At 34.1% G+C, this 20,156-nt stretch overlaps 1 protein-coding gene across 4 annotated transcripts in view; it reads left to right on the top strand.

Moving 5' to 3' along the window:
* Nucleotides 1-20,156, top strand: part of AKAP6 (A-kinase anchoring protein 6) — a 256,721-nt gene that overhangs the window by 206,767 nt on the left and 29,798 nt on the right. For all 4 annotated transcript variants that reach the window (XM_031504984.2, XM_031504983.2, XM_021542661.3 and 1 more), the window contains exons 10-11: nt 2,490-2,636; nt 6,090-6,314. In XM_031504984.2, coding sequence (XP_031360844.2) covers nt 2,490-2,636; nt 6,090-6,314 — 372 coding nt within the window. The remainder of the gene's footprint in view (nt 1-2,489; nt 2,637-6,089; nt 6,315-20,156) is intronic.

Raw genomic sequence — 20,156 nt, 5'->3', positions numbered from 1 at the left:
ACTGCATGTTAAATATCCAGAAGTGAAACAATGCTGATTCTCAGTCATATACCAATACATCTGATAATCAACTGAAATCTCTCATTTTTACTGTTACTATATAATGCATTTTCTGTCAATCAGCAATTTCGTCATGCTTGTTTATACAGTAGGTTACACAGTGACAAAGACAGCACGTACATAAAACCTAGCTTATTTAGTTTTTAATGTAATAACCTTTTATAACATCTGTCACACTGTTTGGATTATGCAGCACTGAATTATTTTATCTAGTCTAAAATTAAATGAAATGTCTTCTGTTTCTCAGTTAACAAGAGAATTGTAGTTATGAAACATGCAGTGTGTTTTATTTCATCATCAGTCCTGCACTGCCCAGGAACATCCCCAGCCCAGGCAGCAGCCAGTGCCAGCCTGGAGCAGGTGATGAGCAGTAACTGGCTGTGCCTGCACAGTGACACACAGCTAGAGGACTCCCTCAGTCTATTAATTCACTTGACAAAAGAAAGGGAGTCGCGGGTGCTGGGTTTCAGCGCCTAGCAAATTGGACTCTGGATTCCCTTTGATATTACATGTACTTATGGAAATAATTATGCAAATCCTTTTTGGCTATATCATCTTTAAATAGAAATCAGATTACATAAAGAAGATTGTAATCTCCTCCAGCAGCCATTCTAGCCGAGAAGGCAATAAAACAGGACCAGGAATCATACTTGTTGAACACATCAGTCGAATAAAATGGTGCTGCCTCTTGGGGTCCAGCCCTGGTGCCCAACCTGGTAGGTGCTGCCTACAGTTGTACACATCTCCAACCTCAGCCACAGCACAGCGAGTGTCAAAAGGCAAGCTCTCTATGAACAATTCCTTGGGTTTTACCATGCATATTCATGCAATTTTGGATACGCAGACACCTGATCAGTGTTCATTAATAATGAGAAATGGTTTAAATCACCTCATTTAAAACATTTGCTCTATGATCCACAAATGACTAATATTTGCTGAAGTTTACATAATACAAATGATGTGCATGTGTTGTGTAAATGAGAGATTAAAATATGAAACTAACAATATGCAAACATATGCATGGAAATGCTGAGAACCTGTTAGCTGAAACAGTGATTTCACACCTTTATTATTTTCTTTAAGCTGTCTGCAATTGTATTTTTGCTTTGTTTTCCTACAGAGCATGCTCTTGGATCTGGCAAAGGCACCCATGTTTTAAACATTCCTAATTTTGGTTTAATTTTTTATATTTAGCCCAGTTATTAACATTTTCAGTATGAGTTGCAATAACAGTTTTCTTGACTGAATTTGAAGCAAAGAAAGCTTAATGTTTAGGAAGCATTTTTCTAATAGCTTTGCATAATTTATGTAAGTCTTGTAAACACCTTTGCAAGTATGTGTGCTGAACTCTTTTCTTTCAGTAAAAGGCACATTTTTGGCCATATCAGAACTTCCATTTCAAAAAGTCTTTTCACAATTAATTAGCTTAACTATATGGAGTGTATGTATATGTGGATGCCTGTGTGTTATTTTTTTAATTTACTGTACCAACTGTGAAAACAAAATTAACCACTATAGTAACCATTATACGTAATAGCTAAATCAGGTTTTCAGAGAATGCAGTTTTAAGAAAATCTTTATTTTCTAGTTTGTCTATATATTAGAGCACATTTTTATAGACTATGTAAATAATACAGACCTAAAGATTTTGAAAGCCCGATGAAAGCCCTTCTAAAAGAAGCTTCCAGTTTTATACCTGTTTTCTTTGTTCTTTTTTTTTCTTTTTTTTTTTTTTTAAGTGCAGAAATAGAAGGCATTTTCAACTTGAAGAAACTATTGGACTGTATTAGCACTGTGGCTGTTCTCATTTGTGGGCCAGTTCACTGTTTCTGTTGGTTGTTGCAATAAAAATCAAGTAACTGTTATTGTGTTTTAGGGGAACTATTTCTAATTGTTTCTTGAAGGTCACACTGTCACATTTTCAGGCCCATGTATGACACAAAAAACACAATGGGAAAATGAATAAATAAGCTCTAGAGGAAATATAAGTATTAAATTATTTTCTTGCTTTTTTTGTTTTATTTTGGTTTGTTTTCCATGAAGAAAACTTGCTGAAGTAGCATAGTTGTTACTTGCTGAAGTAGCATATTTTAAAAATAAGATACCACTAACCTGAATGAGACAAAGGCAGATTGAGATTCATATGGGAGAGTGTTAGGGGATATTACTGTACAAGTGAATTGTGAGAGAGTATTACTATGTGTAATGAATTTGCTAACCACTTGCATAGATGTGCCACCCAGAAATCTACGTGCTTGGTACCCAAATCACTAATGATATGTTATGAGAAGATTGTGTGCTTAAAAAAAATAAAATGAGAAAATGTCAGATGGAGCATGATCAAAACCAGGTGCATACAATTAAATTTTATTTTTTTATGGAGAAAACTCTCTACAGCAGCTAATTCTATACATTTCTTTTCATTTTAGAGATACAATGTAGAAATGTCAATCAGGCACCCAAAAAAGATGGAACTGCTTAGTAAGGTTGAAGCTCTGAAGAAAAGTGGTGTTTTACTACCAAACGATCTCCTTGAAAAAGTGGATTCAATTAATGAAAAATGGGAACTGCTTGGGGTATTTGCATTTTTATTACTGTTTGTGGGTTATGTGTACATTTTTGTGTGTTGAAGTACACTGTCTGTCTGATTTCTAATTTGGAGCACAAATATCTCTCTCTTTCAATCCACCACGTATATTTCAAACAAGCTACTCATTCTATTATAAAAACTCCATAGCCTTTTACTCTTCTGTTGATTTTTTTTATTCCATGCTTGTCTCCTGTCTGACTTTAATAATTTTAGTTCTTTAATACATAAAAAATGTAAGTAAAATATGCCATGTATTATGGGTATGCACCAAGTCAACTATAATGCAGTATATCTGATATACACTGACTGTCATGCTTGAGTGAATGTTAATAGAATTTATTCTGAAGGTACATGTTAGAGACATCTACTGTTTAACTATTTACTATACCTTTAAGATGAAAAGTGGGGTTGTCACTGCATATTTCAGGTCACACTGATGGCTCAAAAGCAAATATACAGATTCAGTACAAATCTGCATACCTGAATCTGAGAATACAGCCAGGATATGTTTCATGCTGCTGTATTCATCTCACTTTTGACAAAAGCCAAAAAAGTTTCATGTAATTCATTTCACGCTATGATGGGCTGGGTCTCAGCCAAAGAGTGAGATACAAGAATCTGGCAAAAAAAAAAGCAATATAGGGATTCTGTTACCCAGAGACTGGTGATGGCACTGTGCAGGAGACACTATTGTCCTATTGTTGTAAAACAGCTGAAAGAGAGAGGTCAAACTATATGTTTTTCCGTCCACTTCTCTCCTTAATTGCCTTCACTTCAAATCAAGGGTAAGATAAATTTATAAATGACTTTAAATGATTAATTATAGATGTGTGATATTAGCAATACAGTTACATTGCATAATTTTGCATGCTATTATCCTAGTTTAAAAAATATTTCTAATATATTATGAGTAAGATATACATGTAGCCTGCCAACAGCATTTTAAATACTGACTTGTGTCACTTTAGGTGATGTGGTAATGCAATAGCCTTTTCAGAAGGTGGGGCTTTTTTAGTTAATCAGAGTTGCTTCTAATCACTTGATTCTCTAAATGTGCAAATTGTCAGAAAATGTTAAAATTTGCCTTATGACCAGTGAGGTTATTACCTTTCATTTTAATCTGCAGCATCACCGTGAGCATTTTGAACTTGTTTGATTGTTAATAAATTTACTGATTTCGAAAGGACTTACTAACCCAATCTTTTGCATCTGATCATGACAACTTTTATTTTAAAAATAATTTCAGATGTAAGCCTTACATTTATGAATTTCAGTGTATTTAATCAGCTTAATTCAGTGGCACTGATTAAAGCTGGTAGGATATAAAACTATGAAATAAGATCATAATTCTTAAAATCTAGGAAAACTGTCTTAAAAAATTTGAAGCCCTTTGCTTCTCAGTATGTTAAAATCAAGATATACCTCCATATTAAGTTTTGCCATTAATTTCAGCATTTACAGAAAAAGAAAATATAACTATTACAGTGTTTCTGTTAAATGCAGTTTCATGAATAATAAGCAGAGTTTGATAGAGTTTTGTTTAATTTAATAAAAACCTCTGCAGAAACTAACAGCACTAGACATACTGTTTTAATTGGCATGATTACATTTTAATTGGCATGAAAAAAATTAAAGACAAGGATTTTAACTTCTAACAATGGCAAAATAGAGGGATATGGTTTTTAATATTACTTTCATCTAAGGTGAACACTGTGGAATGGAAATACATTAGAATGAAATGTCAGTGGTGCGTACAGTTTAATCTGTGAAATTTTGTCCCCTGTGCTGAATATTACTCTGTCTCAATTGCATATTAAACAACCCTATCAAGGCAGGCATTGGCATCTGCTGTGCTGACACAAATTGTGAATTAAATGAAATTGATGTCCTCTGTCGTATATTTATGAAGACGGACCATTCTCTGAAGTATTCTGTTTATGAAGAATTTATGATTGCAAACTGTTCCAGAACAAAAAAGTGGCAATAAATTCTTTTTTGTGACCCTACTCTCCAAGGGCATTGATTTCACCTCCTGCTGCTACTTTTGTTGCAGCATAAAAACAATAGCTAGTGCTGGATTCCACTGAGGGTCTTCAAATTATCAATATTTGCACCATGAAAATAGAAGGGTGTTGCCAAGAAAGCATATTTTCAGTTATGATCTCCTAAATATGTGATTTACAGAATGCCACATAGCAGATTAATATCTGTTGCTCTAATTTTACTTGTGTTTTAAAGCTTATTTTTGGAAGCTAATTTCATTGTTATAAATTATATTCCAAGTAACTTTTATAGCATGCACTTCCAATAGACACACATACTGGGTCACCTAAAACTGTATCTTCATGTTACAACAATTAACCACCACTAATTATCAGTTTAAAAGGTTATTGGATGTGAGTGTAGTGTATATTCAATATTCTACAATCAGTAACACAGATCTAGTGCTTATAATAAGTGTCAGCCTGACAGCCTCTTACAGGTCAGATAAAATGCTGCTTGGCATAGAAGAAGCAGGCAACAGCACATCTCTCTTATGATGTTAAAGGATTGCCTTTCAAAATACTGAAAAGGAAGGTAACTTTCTATCCCTGTCCTCTTCAGAATATTCATTAAGCACCCAGCGTCCATTATCAAAATGTTATTCAGTGATTCTGTTATTAGAAATACTACTTTGAAAAGCTGGAGTAAATTAGTTTCATTAGCAATAATAGATGAACATTTAGTCTAGTCCATTATCTCAAAGTGGATGCTTAACACAGAGAACTTAAATTCAAATTTTGTTGCCTAAAAAATTGGCCTTATGATCAGGAACAGTGAGGATTTTTGGTGTCTGAATGAGTTCAACCACTTTTAAAAACAAACCAGCTTTTGTGACCTAACAGTTCCTCTATACAGCCTCAGGGCTACATGAATGAAAATTATAACCTAACAATTCATACCTCAAAAAAAATCTCAATGTTTCTACAAAAATTTAAGTGGTACCTTGGAGAGGAATCTGGTGAACTCAGTGACTGTCATATTTTCTGTTTCTGCCTAGAAACTGGTAACTCTTATACTAGTCATATACTAGTTATATACTGGTCTTATACTCTGACCCATAAGTATCTAAAGCCACAGACAAATTCTGTAGAGTAACTAGTTTACAAAGTAATGAAGAATTTTGACTCCTTTGTCCTTAATTACTCATAGTAAACACTAACTTATAATACTTCTAGCAAAGTCAGTGACCCAGAGAGAACAGCATAAGTGAGAAACAAGGGTAGAAAAATGGAAATGTATTGAAACAAGGAAGCAAAGAATGAAATTGATTGATATTAGTCATAATTATTAAAAACACATCTCTAGTCATTTAACAGATTCTTCTTGTTGCACATCAACCTATATATGGTTTGGTACATAAGACTAATCTATGTTTTTTTTTTATCTGATGCATTAGAAAACCCTAGGAGAGAAGATCCAAGACACAATGGTAGGGCACAGTGGGTTAGGTCCACGTGACCTGCTCTCGCCTGAAAGCGGCAGCCTGGTAAGGCAGCTGGAGGTCAGGATCAAAGAGCTGAAAGGGTGGCTGAGAGATACAGAGCTTTTCATCTTCAATTCCTGTCTGAGACAAGAAAATGAAGGAACAATGAATGCTGAGAAACAACTGCAATATTTTAAGGTAATAAAAAAACTATTGTAGCTTTCATAGAGAAACTCTTCTTTATGGTGGGATAAAATATTTATCTTTTACATAACATAATGCAATGCATGTATATATTTAATTATATATTTTCATCTTCACTTATGTGTTCACTCATGTTTATTTTATTGATCCTTACAATAATATTTATTTTATAAATATTTTCTGCAAAAGACATGTTTAGAGGGCTAATTGCACCACGATGGTAAAAGCAATAGTATTCTTTCCTTCTACCTTACTATAAAACATAGAATCATAGAATGGTTTGGCTTGGAGGAGACTCTAAAGATGATCTATTTCCAATGTCCCTGAAATGGGGAGGGGCGAAAAAAAAGCAGCTGAATTTTGTCACAGAAAGCTTCACTCTGAATTTCACTCAGCATAAGGTAATTAAGGTCTTGTGTGATCATCTGTTTAATAACCTATATCTTTGCACATATGAGTCAAGAACAGCCTATCTGAGGTAACAATTACAGTGAGCTAAATTTAGCATACATGAGAAAACACTCAAGGTTGTGGTGACTAAATAAGTGGAAAAGACATATACACTATGAGATTTGCATTGATCTAGGCCACATCCTAAGCCTAGTCACAATGCTTTATTGAGATGAATAAATATTCACCTGAAGGCCAGTGTTCAGCTTTGCAACTGACCTAATGGAGGTTGCATGTTTTGTTCCATTCCCCATAAGTAGTGGTATCATTCAGGAAAGAGGGCTAATTTAGCAAACACTTGGTAGAACGGTGCAATTTTCTTCTGTTCATAGTTTCTAAATAAACCCTCACCCAAGTCATCATTACAGGTCACTTTACTCTGCAAGTGATCTTTGACTAAAGAATAAGAAAGGAATCACAATTCACTGTTGAGCTTTAGAGGTAAAGAGGTTTTTTCCCTTCTACTAGTACACCAGGGTGTCCAGGGCATCAGCAGTCTCAAGGGGACAGACAATTTCGTAAATATGCACTTCAAAGAGTATGTTGCCAACACTTCTAAATGTACTTTGTTTTATACAAGTGTTCAATAAAACAATAGCAGAAATACAATTTTCTTCCCATTTAGTCTTTCTTTAACTCTTCATTATTCAATCATGATGATTAGTGAAAGCAATTTTAAGTTTTATTATGACATCAATACTACTTTTTTAATGATTTGCAGTCTTTTGCTAATGGGGGAAAAAAGTTATGATGATTCTGTTTGATCTATCAGCAAACTTCAAAGCAAGTGATTAGGTAGGACTTTTGGTAGACATACAGAACTTCACAGCAATAGATGCATATTTTCCATAGGAAATGCTGGACATTTTTATTTCTGTAGAAAATTCTGGCATTTATTTAAGTGCAGAGCTATGTATTTAGAATCTATTTTCAGGCAAGCTTTTTTTAAATCTTATTTTTTAATATTCATATATATATATGTATATATACACACACACACACACAGAGTAATACCATGCCAATCTTACGTATTTTGTGCATAAATCTAGCAAATTTAAGCTTTTAATACATATATGACAAGAGATAATTCCAAAAGCTCTAGAGATGTTCAACAGTATAGTGTTATTCACTATGATGTAGCCAGAGTATTTCCTTACTTGGTTGATTATCTATTAATTACACAAATAATACATTAATTATTTTCAAAATGGTAGCCATTAGAGTATAAAAAATAATTACCTATCAAATATGGTGAGAGCACATAATTTTGTCATATATATTGAACCATCTTTGTCTCATTAAATTTGAAATTCACTATAAGTAAGTTTTCCATTCTTCACTGATCTCCTGGGGAAGTGTATAAAAGAGAAAATGGATATAATTAACAATACTGCAATGTACAATACATATATTTGAGAGAGAACATTTAGAACATTTTCAAAAACATTAGCTATGACACTAGTAGAAAACCTGCTGGGGTTTAGTTTGACTTGCTTTCCACTTAAGAGTTTAACCTTATTACTGCTTTCACTGTGGTAAGTGAATCGTTGTTTCTTAATGGAAATTTACTGTGATGCACCATCCCAATACACACAGCCACTGTACACAAGGAAACATTTTTAATAAAATAAACTCAACATTGCCATTGATTTTCATTCCATAATGTTATGCTTTAAATTACAGTTATGCCTTAGGAAAAACCCTTATTTCACTTTTGAGGTGGTTTCCTTCCATTTTGCAATTGGAGGATGAATTGATTGTGTAGCTCACATGCAGTTGGGACCCAAGATGAGAGTGATGTGGTGGGAGGAGCAGTTGTTAAATTCAATAGTAGGAAACCATTTCAACTTCTTTATCTTTTTTGTAGAATATCATGCCATATAAATTTGAATGGTCTTTTTATTAAAGAATTCGCTACTGCATTATTTTCTTTTGGAATACTCCTGTGTAATAATAATACTTAGAATTTCTATAGTACTGTCCAGTCAAGGAGCTCTACATGCTGCACAGTCATTACTGAACTAAGGCCCATTAAACATTTAAATTATGTAGGTATTATTATCATCCCCTTTTTAGAAATGAGGGAAATAAAATACATGGAGATTAAATCACTTTTCAAGGTTTTCACAGAAAATCAAGTGTAGCCTAACCACAGCTTCTGTTCATGAAGGGAGAAAAAATGAACACAAGTTGCTGAGATGTAAAAGGGGAAGCCAGGGTGTCTGACTGCAGTTATTTCTTCTGTTGCAACACAAAATGCAGACTAAGAAAATAAAAACATTTTTTAAAATTACTTGAAATTCTTGAACGCATCACAGCTACAAATATATGTTTATTCCTCTTTAATTCATTTGAGTTAATGTTTTCTAGCTTTCCACAGAAAACGATGTGGGCAAGAACCAGAATATTACTTTTTAAATGAAATCCAAAATTCTCAGGTAAACACATAACCCCTGAAATACCAGATATAGTGAGACTACTAATTGGCACAACTGATTTTCTAAACTAACAATATACAGCTATTTTGTGGGTCAGGAGAGATTTGGAGCTCTAAAGATTGTGAAGCAATAATAAAAAGATTTTGCATTCTTTCATGAAAGTTTTATCAAGTTTTGTTTTAGAGTAAGGTCTAGCCAGAAATTTATCTGCCTGTTAGCTCGTCAGTAGAAGTGGTCTGCCACATTTCTTTTATGTGTCTGGGACTTCAAAAGCATGCTTTTTTCTCTGCAAAATTCCCTCAAAAAGCAGCAAGAGAGCCTAAATAATTGGTCATATATTCCTGTCACTTGCAATAAAACTTAAAACATTAAGTGTTTTATACAGAGAAATGATCAGCCTCCAAAAGTTGTTTTGGATTTGGCTCACAGACCAGCTACTTGAGAACAAGCTTAGACTTGTGAGTACCTGTGTCAGAATCCCTTCTCAATCATGTACAACTGGGAAAGCCTCTAGTGTTTCCAGTAGCAAGATTTATAAAAGAACCTGTTCTCTTTCTCTTCCAAACTTGGATAGGGAACAAGATTTTCCTCTTCAGAACAGGATTTTATCAGAGTTTTTAGCTAAATTGTGTTTGGCAAAAATAATGTTGCATTTCATGTCATTTCCTGATCTGTTTTTATTTGAAGCATTAAGCAACATGCTATATAGAGTCATACCTGTCTCTTAAATCTTTATTTGTATCTTTAACAAAAATAGTCTCGGTTTTTCAGTAGTACTGAAAGCTTGTGGTTTTCATTCACTTTAGTCAATATATCCATTAAAGAAATCAGTCTACTTAATCATACAAAACATGTTGAAAATTCCTCTCATTTGAAATTTCTAAAATTCCACAGCTAATATTATTTGTTGCCATTTCTGCTTTTCTTGTAAACAGTGTAAATTATGTGATGCTTTTAAGTATTTCAAATGACTAGAGCCACTCAGAACTGTAAGTTTTCATCTTCCACTACATTTATGACTTGAGCTTACCAGATGATGTAGTGTCATTTAAAAAAAAAAAGTATTTCTCAGAAGCATCTCTTATTTCTCCAATGTCCAAGGCAATTGAACTTCCTGATTAAATAATATAGGTTGCATTGGTAATTAATAGTCAATATGTCTTATGATGTTTTTCATACTTACTGAAAAATTTGTAGAAGAGTCAGCACTGTACATCATACAAAAAACTCAAACATACTTCAGCAAATAAAACACAAGTGAGTTTGGAAGCATTTAAGATTATGGCCAAAATGAAGTAAAATTATGAATGCTGAATAAAGGTTTAAAGACTCAGAAATTAAAGAAAATGCTGGCTGTTCCTACCAGTGGCAGGTATTGCTTTCACCACTGCATTCTGGGTCCTTTACAGTTTTTAGAATGATTTTGGCAGAGCTGAAATCAAAGAATTACAGAATTTCAACATGCATGTAACAAAAGTATGCAAAACAGTCTGCCACATTAAGTCCAAAAGAAGTCAAGTTGGATTTAATCCTTTTCACACCTCTATGGTGAAAAAAAAAAAAAAAACAACAACAAACCAGTTTTAATAAATTTCTCAAAAGGAGTGTGACTTTAGACACCTCAAACTTTTCACAGATTGAAGAATTGTTTACCCAAATTTTGTTTGGATTCAATTTTAGCAAACAGAAAGGCATACAGTATTAAATCATACAAACCCAGGTAGGATTCCGAAGTTGAATGTAGCCTAATGCCTCTTGCAAAGGTTTGAAGTGAATTCAGACTGAATTTCCATGACCCACCATCCCAAAGTAGCACTTCTGTGGACCACTGAAATGGAAAGTCATATCTTTATAGTAAAGCAGCTGTACATACATATTTTTGGCCCTAATACAATACATGGTTATATCTCTAAATTGATTTAATTTGCTGAAATATCAAAGCACAATACTCTGTATATATGCAAATACATATAAACACAGAACATTTAGATATTTCATGTACCTCAGATTTTGATTTAATATACTTATTACTGAAAAAATAAGTACTTTGTGTTTCAATAAGCTCTCCCTATTTAAGGTAATACTGATAGGACATCGAATTCCCATTTAGGAATAAATGCTCTGCTGAGGTAGCAGCTGTCATTCCATCATCTTATTTTGGCTGTGAATCCTGAACCATAAATTCTGGTTTTTTTTACATTATTACTTACTTTCTGATTAATCAAAATATCAAAATTAATATTAAAGAATATCTAGTTGCCTAAACCCATTTTTCCCCCTCAATTGCTCCCTTTGATGGGAGAGACAGAAGAGCTCTGGATGCTGAATGCCTTGGTGGACAGAGAATAACAATAGTGGCTATTTTTAGGGTAAAAATTAATATTTTGCTTACTTCTTAGGTCTATTACATGTACTGCTGCCTTTTTTCTGATACAACAAGATGATTGCCCCACAAACAGCATAGGTAGATGCATGTTAAAACAGACTAGCTATAGGGAAGAGATCTTCTCTGAGTTTCTTTTCTAGTAATAGGAAGGGAGAAAAGTACTTTTGGGATGCAAATTATTCCATTCCAGTTTAGACATCCAAAACCAAAAAATTGAAAATTTAGGCTATGGAGGAGAGGTACTGTACTTCTGCATACCTGCTTCTAAATTACTAGCTCAGGCTCACATTTTCCATTAGCTCAGATGAATCCCACTCAAGAAATCATTGGGACTATCTTTAGGACAGAGTGACTTGGGGATGAGACAATTGCAATTCCAACTTAGAATGATCTGTGAGTTTCTTCTACACTAGTTACAGGTTTATTTATTTTCCAGAAAGGTTAAGCCCAAATTTCTCATTCAGTTCTGGATGTGCAATAGGGTGCTCATTTTAGCCATCTTGTTAACAGGATCTGATGAGGAGGCAACTGAGCCCTTGTCCTTGTCTTTCTTACTGTACTAGGAGGATCTATTTTTAATCCTCTTGTCATGGATGAGAGACTTGAGGTCTCACTCAATTTGAGCAACTCAGAAGACACTGGCCTACAGAATAAACTGTTCCAAACTAGCCATTACAATGTAAAGCTTGCAATTCATAGAGAAAAAGGGTTTATGGCTTCTTTCCCAAGATTTCATATCAATGACACCTACAGACTTTGAGCTATATTTTTCCCTCTCAGTCATGGCTTCTTGAAGACTCATATGTGTAGAAGTAAAAAAATGGTTTCTTTTGAGAGAACATTCTCAGTACTATCACTTATTATTTTCATAATGATTGAAGATATAATTGAGTTTTTTTTCTCTTGATCCATCCAAATAACTCCTTGAAAATGAGACTGCTAATTGTTCTGCTGTTGTCTTGAAGACCTATTTACTGCAAAACCAGAATCATTCTCTTTGGTTACTATCAACCTTAAAAAGGAAAATGAGAAGAAAGCAGAAGATGAGAAAAGAAAATAAGAAAGAAATATTTCCCCTAAAATAAGCCAGGACTGATTTGCACTAATTTACCCAGAGGGTTGGTACTTTTGTTGGCCTCAAAGCTTTACCTTTTTTACTACCTTTTGTAGAAAAACAAGTACAGCGTGGACTGGGAATATAAGACAGTTAAGAAAAAATCACTGCACTGTCTCTATCAAGGTTCACTTTGTACTACTGCATGTGATTAGATGATTTATTTGATTGTCTATAACTGCCCCTTTGGAGGCATAGCATTTTATTTTCAGGTGCAAACCTATCTGATATTAGTGGATTATTGATTGAATAGTGTCTCTGGAGCCATTAAACTCTACTAATGAGGTTTTTCTTTAATTGGTGGATCATACTGGGCAGTTTTCCCAAGTTTTGTTTTTTTATGTAAGTTAAAAGATCATAGTCCCAACAGAGTCCCAATAGGGAGTACTATTATAGACTGTGTTAGTACCTTTACTTACACCGAAAATAATTTGATTATATTGATTGATAAAATTTATATTTGATAAAATTGATTATAGTAAAATTGTTTGACCGGTAAAATGTAATTTAGTATGAGTAAGAATATGAGTGTAAAAGAACAGGACCTCAATATACATTCTTTAGTGTTTATTGCAGTCCTTAACAGGTAAATGATGTATCACAAGTATGGGATGTCAGTCAGGGATGGGATTTGTAGACTGGCACCATATTTCTAGGGACAGAAGAGTGGTTTAGATTATACTCGCTGCATAAAGTCAATGGGGGAAAGGTATAGTGTATGGATTCCTGTCCTTTGAAGGATGGCTCCTTTACTCTTCTCTTAGGGAGGAGCTGCATTTCCTTGTATCAGAATAAAACTGAAGGCCTGGCCCTAATATGATGGATTTTCACTGCATTTTGTCAATGGCTGATGGTGCAATGTCATTCTTATGGAACCATCTTTCCCTTTATCACACTGATATTTATTTTGGGCACAAGAGTAACCCATTATGTTCTAAGCATTAGTGAAGGAAGAAGTGAAGTCCTCTTTCATGGCCCCTTTGCTTTCATCCTCTCTAGTCTTCTCAGCCTAGTCTTATTGTCCAGGCAGTGGAAAAATTGAAGGCACATAGTAATGTGCCTTCAATTGGCACTTGAAGAGGTACTCACAATATTATGAGTACCTCTGAGTCTCTAAGACCATCACAGACAGTAACTGCAGCCAGACATTTAATTTTTGATAACCCTTAGCTTTTTGACTGCCATTCACAGTTCATCTTGACTAAATCACCTGCTTTGTCCTTCCTTCTAATTCAAGCCTTCTTGTAGTCCTGGGACTAAACTGTATATGGCAGTCATGTCCATCTAACTTGTACAAGAGGCAAGTTAGTATTAATTTAAAACTTAACATATTTATCCCACATTTATAGAATCACAGAATCATACATTTTGGAAAAGACCTCCAAGACCATCAAGTCTAACCTTTGACTGAATACCACGATGTCAACTAAACCATGGCACCAAGTTCCTTTCAGGTAGTCATAGAGAGATACTCTGAGCCCCCTTTCCTTCCAGCTGAACAATTCCAGCTCCTTCAGCCACTTCTCATATGATTTGCATTCCAGACCTTTCACCAGCTCTGTTGCCCTTAGGACATGCTCTAGCACCCTGATGTCTTTCTTGGAGTGAGGAGACCAGAACTGAACATAGGACTTGAGATGCAGTCTCACCAGTGACGAATAGAGAGGGACAACTACTTCCCTAGTCAATGTGATCACTTGCCTTATTTACCAAGTTAGGTACTGAGGTAGCTACCCTACATCTGAGAGGGGTGAACCTATGTTATCACAGGGCTGCCTGGCTCTGGTTGATTCTGCTCTAAGTAGCTTCTCTTGTTGAGGACTTTTAGTTTTGTCTTGAACTGAAGCCATATAAACTGTGGGTCTGTCTGTATATTTATGCTTAAGGTAAGGCAAAAGAATGTATATCCATTCTGAGGATGCACTGCTTTTTGGAAATAAGATTAACACAATTTCTGGGAAAACCCATTTGTTGTCCCTGTGCATATACAGATAGACATGAAAACACTACAATTTATTTTCCTCTGTTTACACTGGCACAGCTTAACCTGTGTGTTTTTGTATCCAGGCAGTTTACTTCATTGACATAAGAAAAAAAGCCAAAGGAAATATCCTTTTCCTTCCTTATTACATGTGTTTATTCTCCCTCTCCTGTTCTGAAGCCTCCAAAAGAATAGTCTAATTGATTTTGTGTTTGCTGCTTTCCCATAAAAAATTAATACCTATATACTGCAAGACATGTTTTTCTGCAATTCAGAATAGGGTCTAAGTTCTCAGTGTATTTTGGAATATACCAGGCCCATTGCACAAGGACAGCAAAAATACTTGTCTACCACCTATGAGGGAACTAGATTAAGAAAGGGAGTAAGTATAATATTAACATCTGAACCTCAGCTTGGTACCTCAGAGGTATTGATTTACACCCATGCAAGGAACTTTTTCCTTTAAAACCCTATATAGCTCCAAGATAGAATACAAAGTTTTAACAGTTTTAACTCTTCACTAAAAATGCCTGAAATTCATAACTATGATTTTTAGGCAATTGGAGGGCGTTCCTTGGTATCTGTGATCTATGTGGAGAAACATCTTGATTTCTTTTAAGATGTAATTCTAAGTGAATTTCAAAGACTGGAATTCAAGTTGAACCTAAATGATGCTTTACATGATTTTTAAAAAAGTTTCCACCTGTACCTGAATTTGTTTACTGGAATGGCTACACATTTCATGACCGTCTGGAATGGCTATACATTTCATTTGAAACTCTACTCAGTGTGGTGATCTAACAAAAATTTCAAATTTATAATGTCCAGTATAGGCAAACATATTTTTTTCATCAGTGTAGCTCAGAATTCACTACAAAAGCAAAACACAACACTGATGTTTATCCTACCTATCTGATGATTAGCTTGCTTTTATCTTAGCATTTTCTGGGGGCAAAAAAAGAAACCCTGGAAAACTGTGGCACTTTCTGCAATATTTCTCCTTTGAATCTTTCTCACTGGAAAGATAATTTCTCAAATGAAGTAAGAAGAGGACACAAACCAAAGGTATTTATAAACACTATGCTAGACTAGAAAAATGGATCATTCTGCCATCCCCTCTGGCTCCTCTGAGTGACTTGGCTTATTCCCTGGAACCAAGTTAACCACCCCAACTTCAAAGTGTGTAGTATATAGCTCTAAAATACTTCACTTTGAAAATGAATCTAATTCCCTGTATGAAACTCAAGAAAAATAAGGCTTGGAAAATATATGTTTTATTTCAGTAGGGAAGATTCATTTTCATCCAACACCATTTTACTCTTATTTTTAAAAGTTATCTTCCTGTAATTGCACACTAGTTTAGAGTTAAGATAGGAGCATCTTAACAATAATGGGCACTTTTTTTTAACAGATTATTGCCAAAAGTGCATTCTTTATTCCAGGGAGACACTGTAATAGATACCAGCACTTTCGTAATGATACAAGCAATCTGTAAGCTATTATAGTTTCTTTTATAGTAACTTAATCTTCATATTGTTTTATACGTCTGGAATTTTAATAGTGTTTTTAATTTATGAAGAGGAGTATATTACATATTACCAGTTACATGGGAGTATGAGCTAAATAACAGACCATTGAATGGTATTCTTACAAACAAATATTTTGAAGTACTTAAACAGGCATAAGAAATAGAAAAAAGAAGGTAAAGAATGCCATACAGATATAATAGTAGCTTTTATGGAATGGGTCCAGAACCATCTAATCTGAATTGTGACTATTTTTAATGCATATATTTTTCTTCTAGAGAAAATGAGAATGTTATTTAAAAGTAAATGTTTTACTTAATATAAATATATTTACCTAGTTAATGAATTTAATTATTAAAATAATAATAAAACAGCATATAAATAATCAATTATGTTAATAATACATATAATAATAATTATTCATTCAAATAAATACAGGTACTCGTGTAACTTTTTAAAGATAATGAAAAGAATTCATTAAATACTTGCTTATATGTAGAATGCAAACCTCTATGTACATTCCTAAAGCTAGTGCAAAAATGAAGTCTTTTTTCCTTCTAGTTCATTGTCATTTTTCATATGTCTAGAAAGAGACACAGTTCTCTTGTAAGAGAAATATCCTAACACTTTGCAGTGAGTTAAAGAGATATGATCAGTGTAGCAATTTAGTGGTTATAATACTATTAAAAGTAGGGCTTTTAAATGAAAAGAACCAGTTCACTATTTTGAAAGAAGTGATATTCTACTTTAAACTGTCATTCAGTATTTCTGACTTGCAATTAGATGATATTTCTAAAATGTCATTCCTAGATTCTGTTGTGACTGTCATCATAATAAAATGTGACAGGAAAGATATTATATCAATACTTTTCCATAATTAGCATTATATTTCTCTCAAGGGTTAAGTATAAAGGTTTTTCACTGAATGGTCTGCAAGCTTTGTGCCTTTAAAATCTTTTAATATAGCTAAGATTGGTGACAACTGGGAGACAGATCTATGAACAAACCCATTTGAAGAGAATAGTTTTGTGGTGTGTGATATATGTTACGCAAATGAGCTTATTAGGGCTCTCATCTATTTTATTATTGGTGCCCAATTTAATAGAGGCATTTAAAAAACAATATTTCTGCCTGCGTCCTTGAAATGAAGAAGATACATTGATATAATTGAGAGCAAATGATTGCATGTTGTGCCATTTAATCATGTCATTTTTCAATTGCTGTTTTTTGCACTTCACTGCATACTTATAGAATATTTAGCTTCAATATAGATTAAGTCATACAGTATGCAACTGAGTAGATTTCCCATATTAGGTGGCATATTCTTTTAACCTTGAAATCAGCAAAAGCACACAGGTTTGGCAGTATTTTTCTAAACAATGACAAGTAATCATTAATTTTCTATCTTTGTCATTTAACTTTTTTATTTTAAGGAATTACTCCCCTATTAATATTTTTTGAGAAATTGTTGATTTTCTTTTCCATTGAGAACCAGAAATTCTTCTTTTCACCATCTGTCCTGCAAGTATACATTATCCTGAGAAGTTCCAACAGGCATTGCCATTTCACAGACAACACTGAAAGCTACATTTTATACAGTCTTTGCAATCATTTCTTCTTTTATTTTCTCTGTCTTCCAGTTTTCTTGTTTCTTGTTTCTTTTTATTGATGTATTATTTCTGTTAGTTGTGATACGTAAAAATTTTACATGATCACTTTTAAAAGTGCTAATGCTGTCCTAGCCAAAAATCAAGCATAAAAAGGCAAATAAATTCTAAGAGGTGTGGTTTGATTGGTGTGCACAGAAGGATGACTTCCATTCTCAGATCCTGCCTTAATTTCTGTGTGTGATTGTTGTACTAAAGAACAATAGATCCATCTCCCATCAAAGAACAACTGGTGCAATCAGAAGTGTATCATTCCCTCCCTCACATATCCTCAGATTCTATAAAAATGAATTCTCCAAACAATATGTTATAAATGAGGCTATGAAAACATCTCAATAATCTATGTGATGAATGTGTGGATTATGTGGATTTAAGGCAACTCAACTAGTTTTACAATGACTTTTTAACTACTCTTAAGCATAATTAGTCCCACCAAATTCATCAAAAGTCTTAAATAGTTAATATAAACACCTGGTCAAGATTCTTGATGTAGCATGTTTCAGTGGCCTACTCATCTTGCACCTTGTGTGAGAAAGCTGACTTCCCATATAGGTCTTTCTGTCATGTAGAGCAGATGGTGCAGCACAGCTCAGCTGATGATATGCTGCAGGAAGGCCGAGGGATGGAGACTCACTGGGGCTTGAGGAGCTATAACATTCCTGGACTTCCCACCTTTCTATGCCTTCTGTTCAGTTCATGACCACTTCCATCCCCATAGATAGTGCCATGAGCCCTTGACTTGGAAGGAGTGTTTGATGTCATTTAATTCAGCAGGGGCTTTTCCAGATGATTTAAGTCATGGTATTAACAAGCTGTGAAAGTAGTTTCAGGTAGCCCTTTTCAGCTATGCGCGTGATAACTTCAAAGCACTGAGAATGGGAGTAGGCGGGGGGGAAGTAAAGCCTTCCAAGATTCTAGCAGCATGGATAGGAATCCTCAGTATGGGAAACCATGACCATAAAAACATTCTAATGACTAACACCTCTATGATATCAGGCTATCTGTTATGAAGCAAATGACTCAAACACAAAGTCAACTTCATACACAGCAGTTGCAGTTACTGTGTATACTCTTAGCCTGCAACAAAAAAGTCAAATACATTTATTTAAGTTTCACTGCAAATGGCTTAAGTGAATATGTTTCTCCCACATTTGCAAAGATTTGGATTGTTTTTACATTTACAACAGCTCAATGGACACATGATAGTATGAGAAGACAAAATTTTAAGTGTTTGATCTCTTAATATACACTTCAGCAAATCTTCTGCACACACAGAAGACTAAGTGAGCCTAAGTGATGCAACTCAGTGTGTAGTTAGATCACACCCTCATTTTCTGAACCTTCAAGTGCCCAGGAGCTTACTATAGCAGCTGTAAGCCATAAGGCCCTAGGCTCAAGAGAGATCCTCATCATATCATCATATTTCCTTTTTCATCAATTTTTAAATTAATTTACTTTTATCAAACATGAATTATAGCTTCTACAGTCACAATGTAGAATGCAAAAGCAAATAATTAAAGTAACTGTCAATCTGGAAGTATACTTTGCATGTGCAATTACTGTATTGACAGGTTTTTATACAAGGATGCCATTTTAACAATAGCAAAACCTGGATGGATATAGAATACCAGTGTATATATCATGTCATGAGCTATAGGCAATTATTGTGTCCCTTTAGGACACTGAACACGAGACCTTAATTCTGCTTAAAGTCATTATTGCTAGTGCTATTATATAGGACTTAAAGATGTCTTTACATGATTAAGTTCTCTGGGTTTTAAAGTATTGTGTCTATAGCCAACTATTTCAATACACTGTTAGATACAAGCACTTCATTCTTCTCCTGTTTAATATTAACCATAATATCATGTAATAAAATTGAAACAAAAGTGCCATAGGCCTAATTGTACTGTCACAGCCATGTAAATCAGAAATAGCTTTAGTAAAGCTACTGTTATTATGCTGGTGTAAAATTGATATAAATTAGAAATGACTTGGACGCTGTAGCTCTGCTTTCAGATAATACAATGTAAAGGCCTCACTTAAAGTCCCCTATAATGGCTTATGAATGCAATTCTCCTTACCTCATCATGTTAAAAGGCATTGTATCAGAAAAGACCAATATTTATAAGGGATGACTTAATCAGATAGATCAAGGTAAATTAATGCTATGGGGCCAGATTCTGAGCTATATTGACTTCTATGAAGTTAATGCAGACCTACATAAATTTGACTGTGACCAGTGTATAACTTACCATCGCTTACAAAAAAACC

Source organism: Lonchura striata, chromosome 6 (genome assembly GCF_046129695.1).
Source record: "Lonchura striata isolate bLonStr1 chromosome 6, bLonStr1.mat, whole genome shotgun sequence".
In the NCBI taxonomy this organism is placed as follows: domain Eukaryota; kingdom Metazoa; phylum Chordata; class Aves; order Passeriformes; family Estrildidae; genus Lonchura; species Lonchura striata.
The sequence above is the reverse complement of the archived record's forward strand: the minus strand, read 5'-3'. Positions and strand labels throughout refer to the sequence as shown.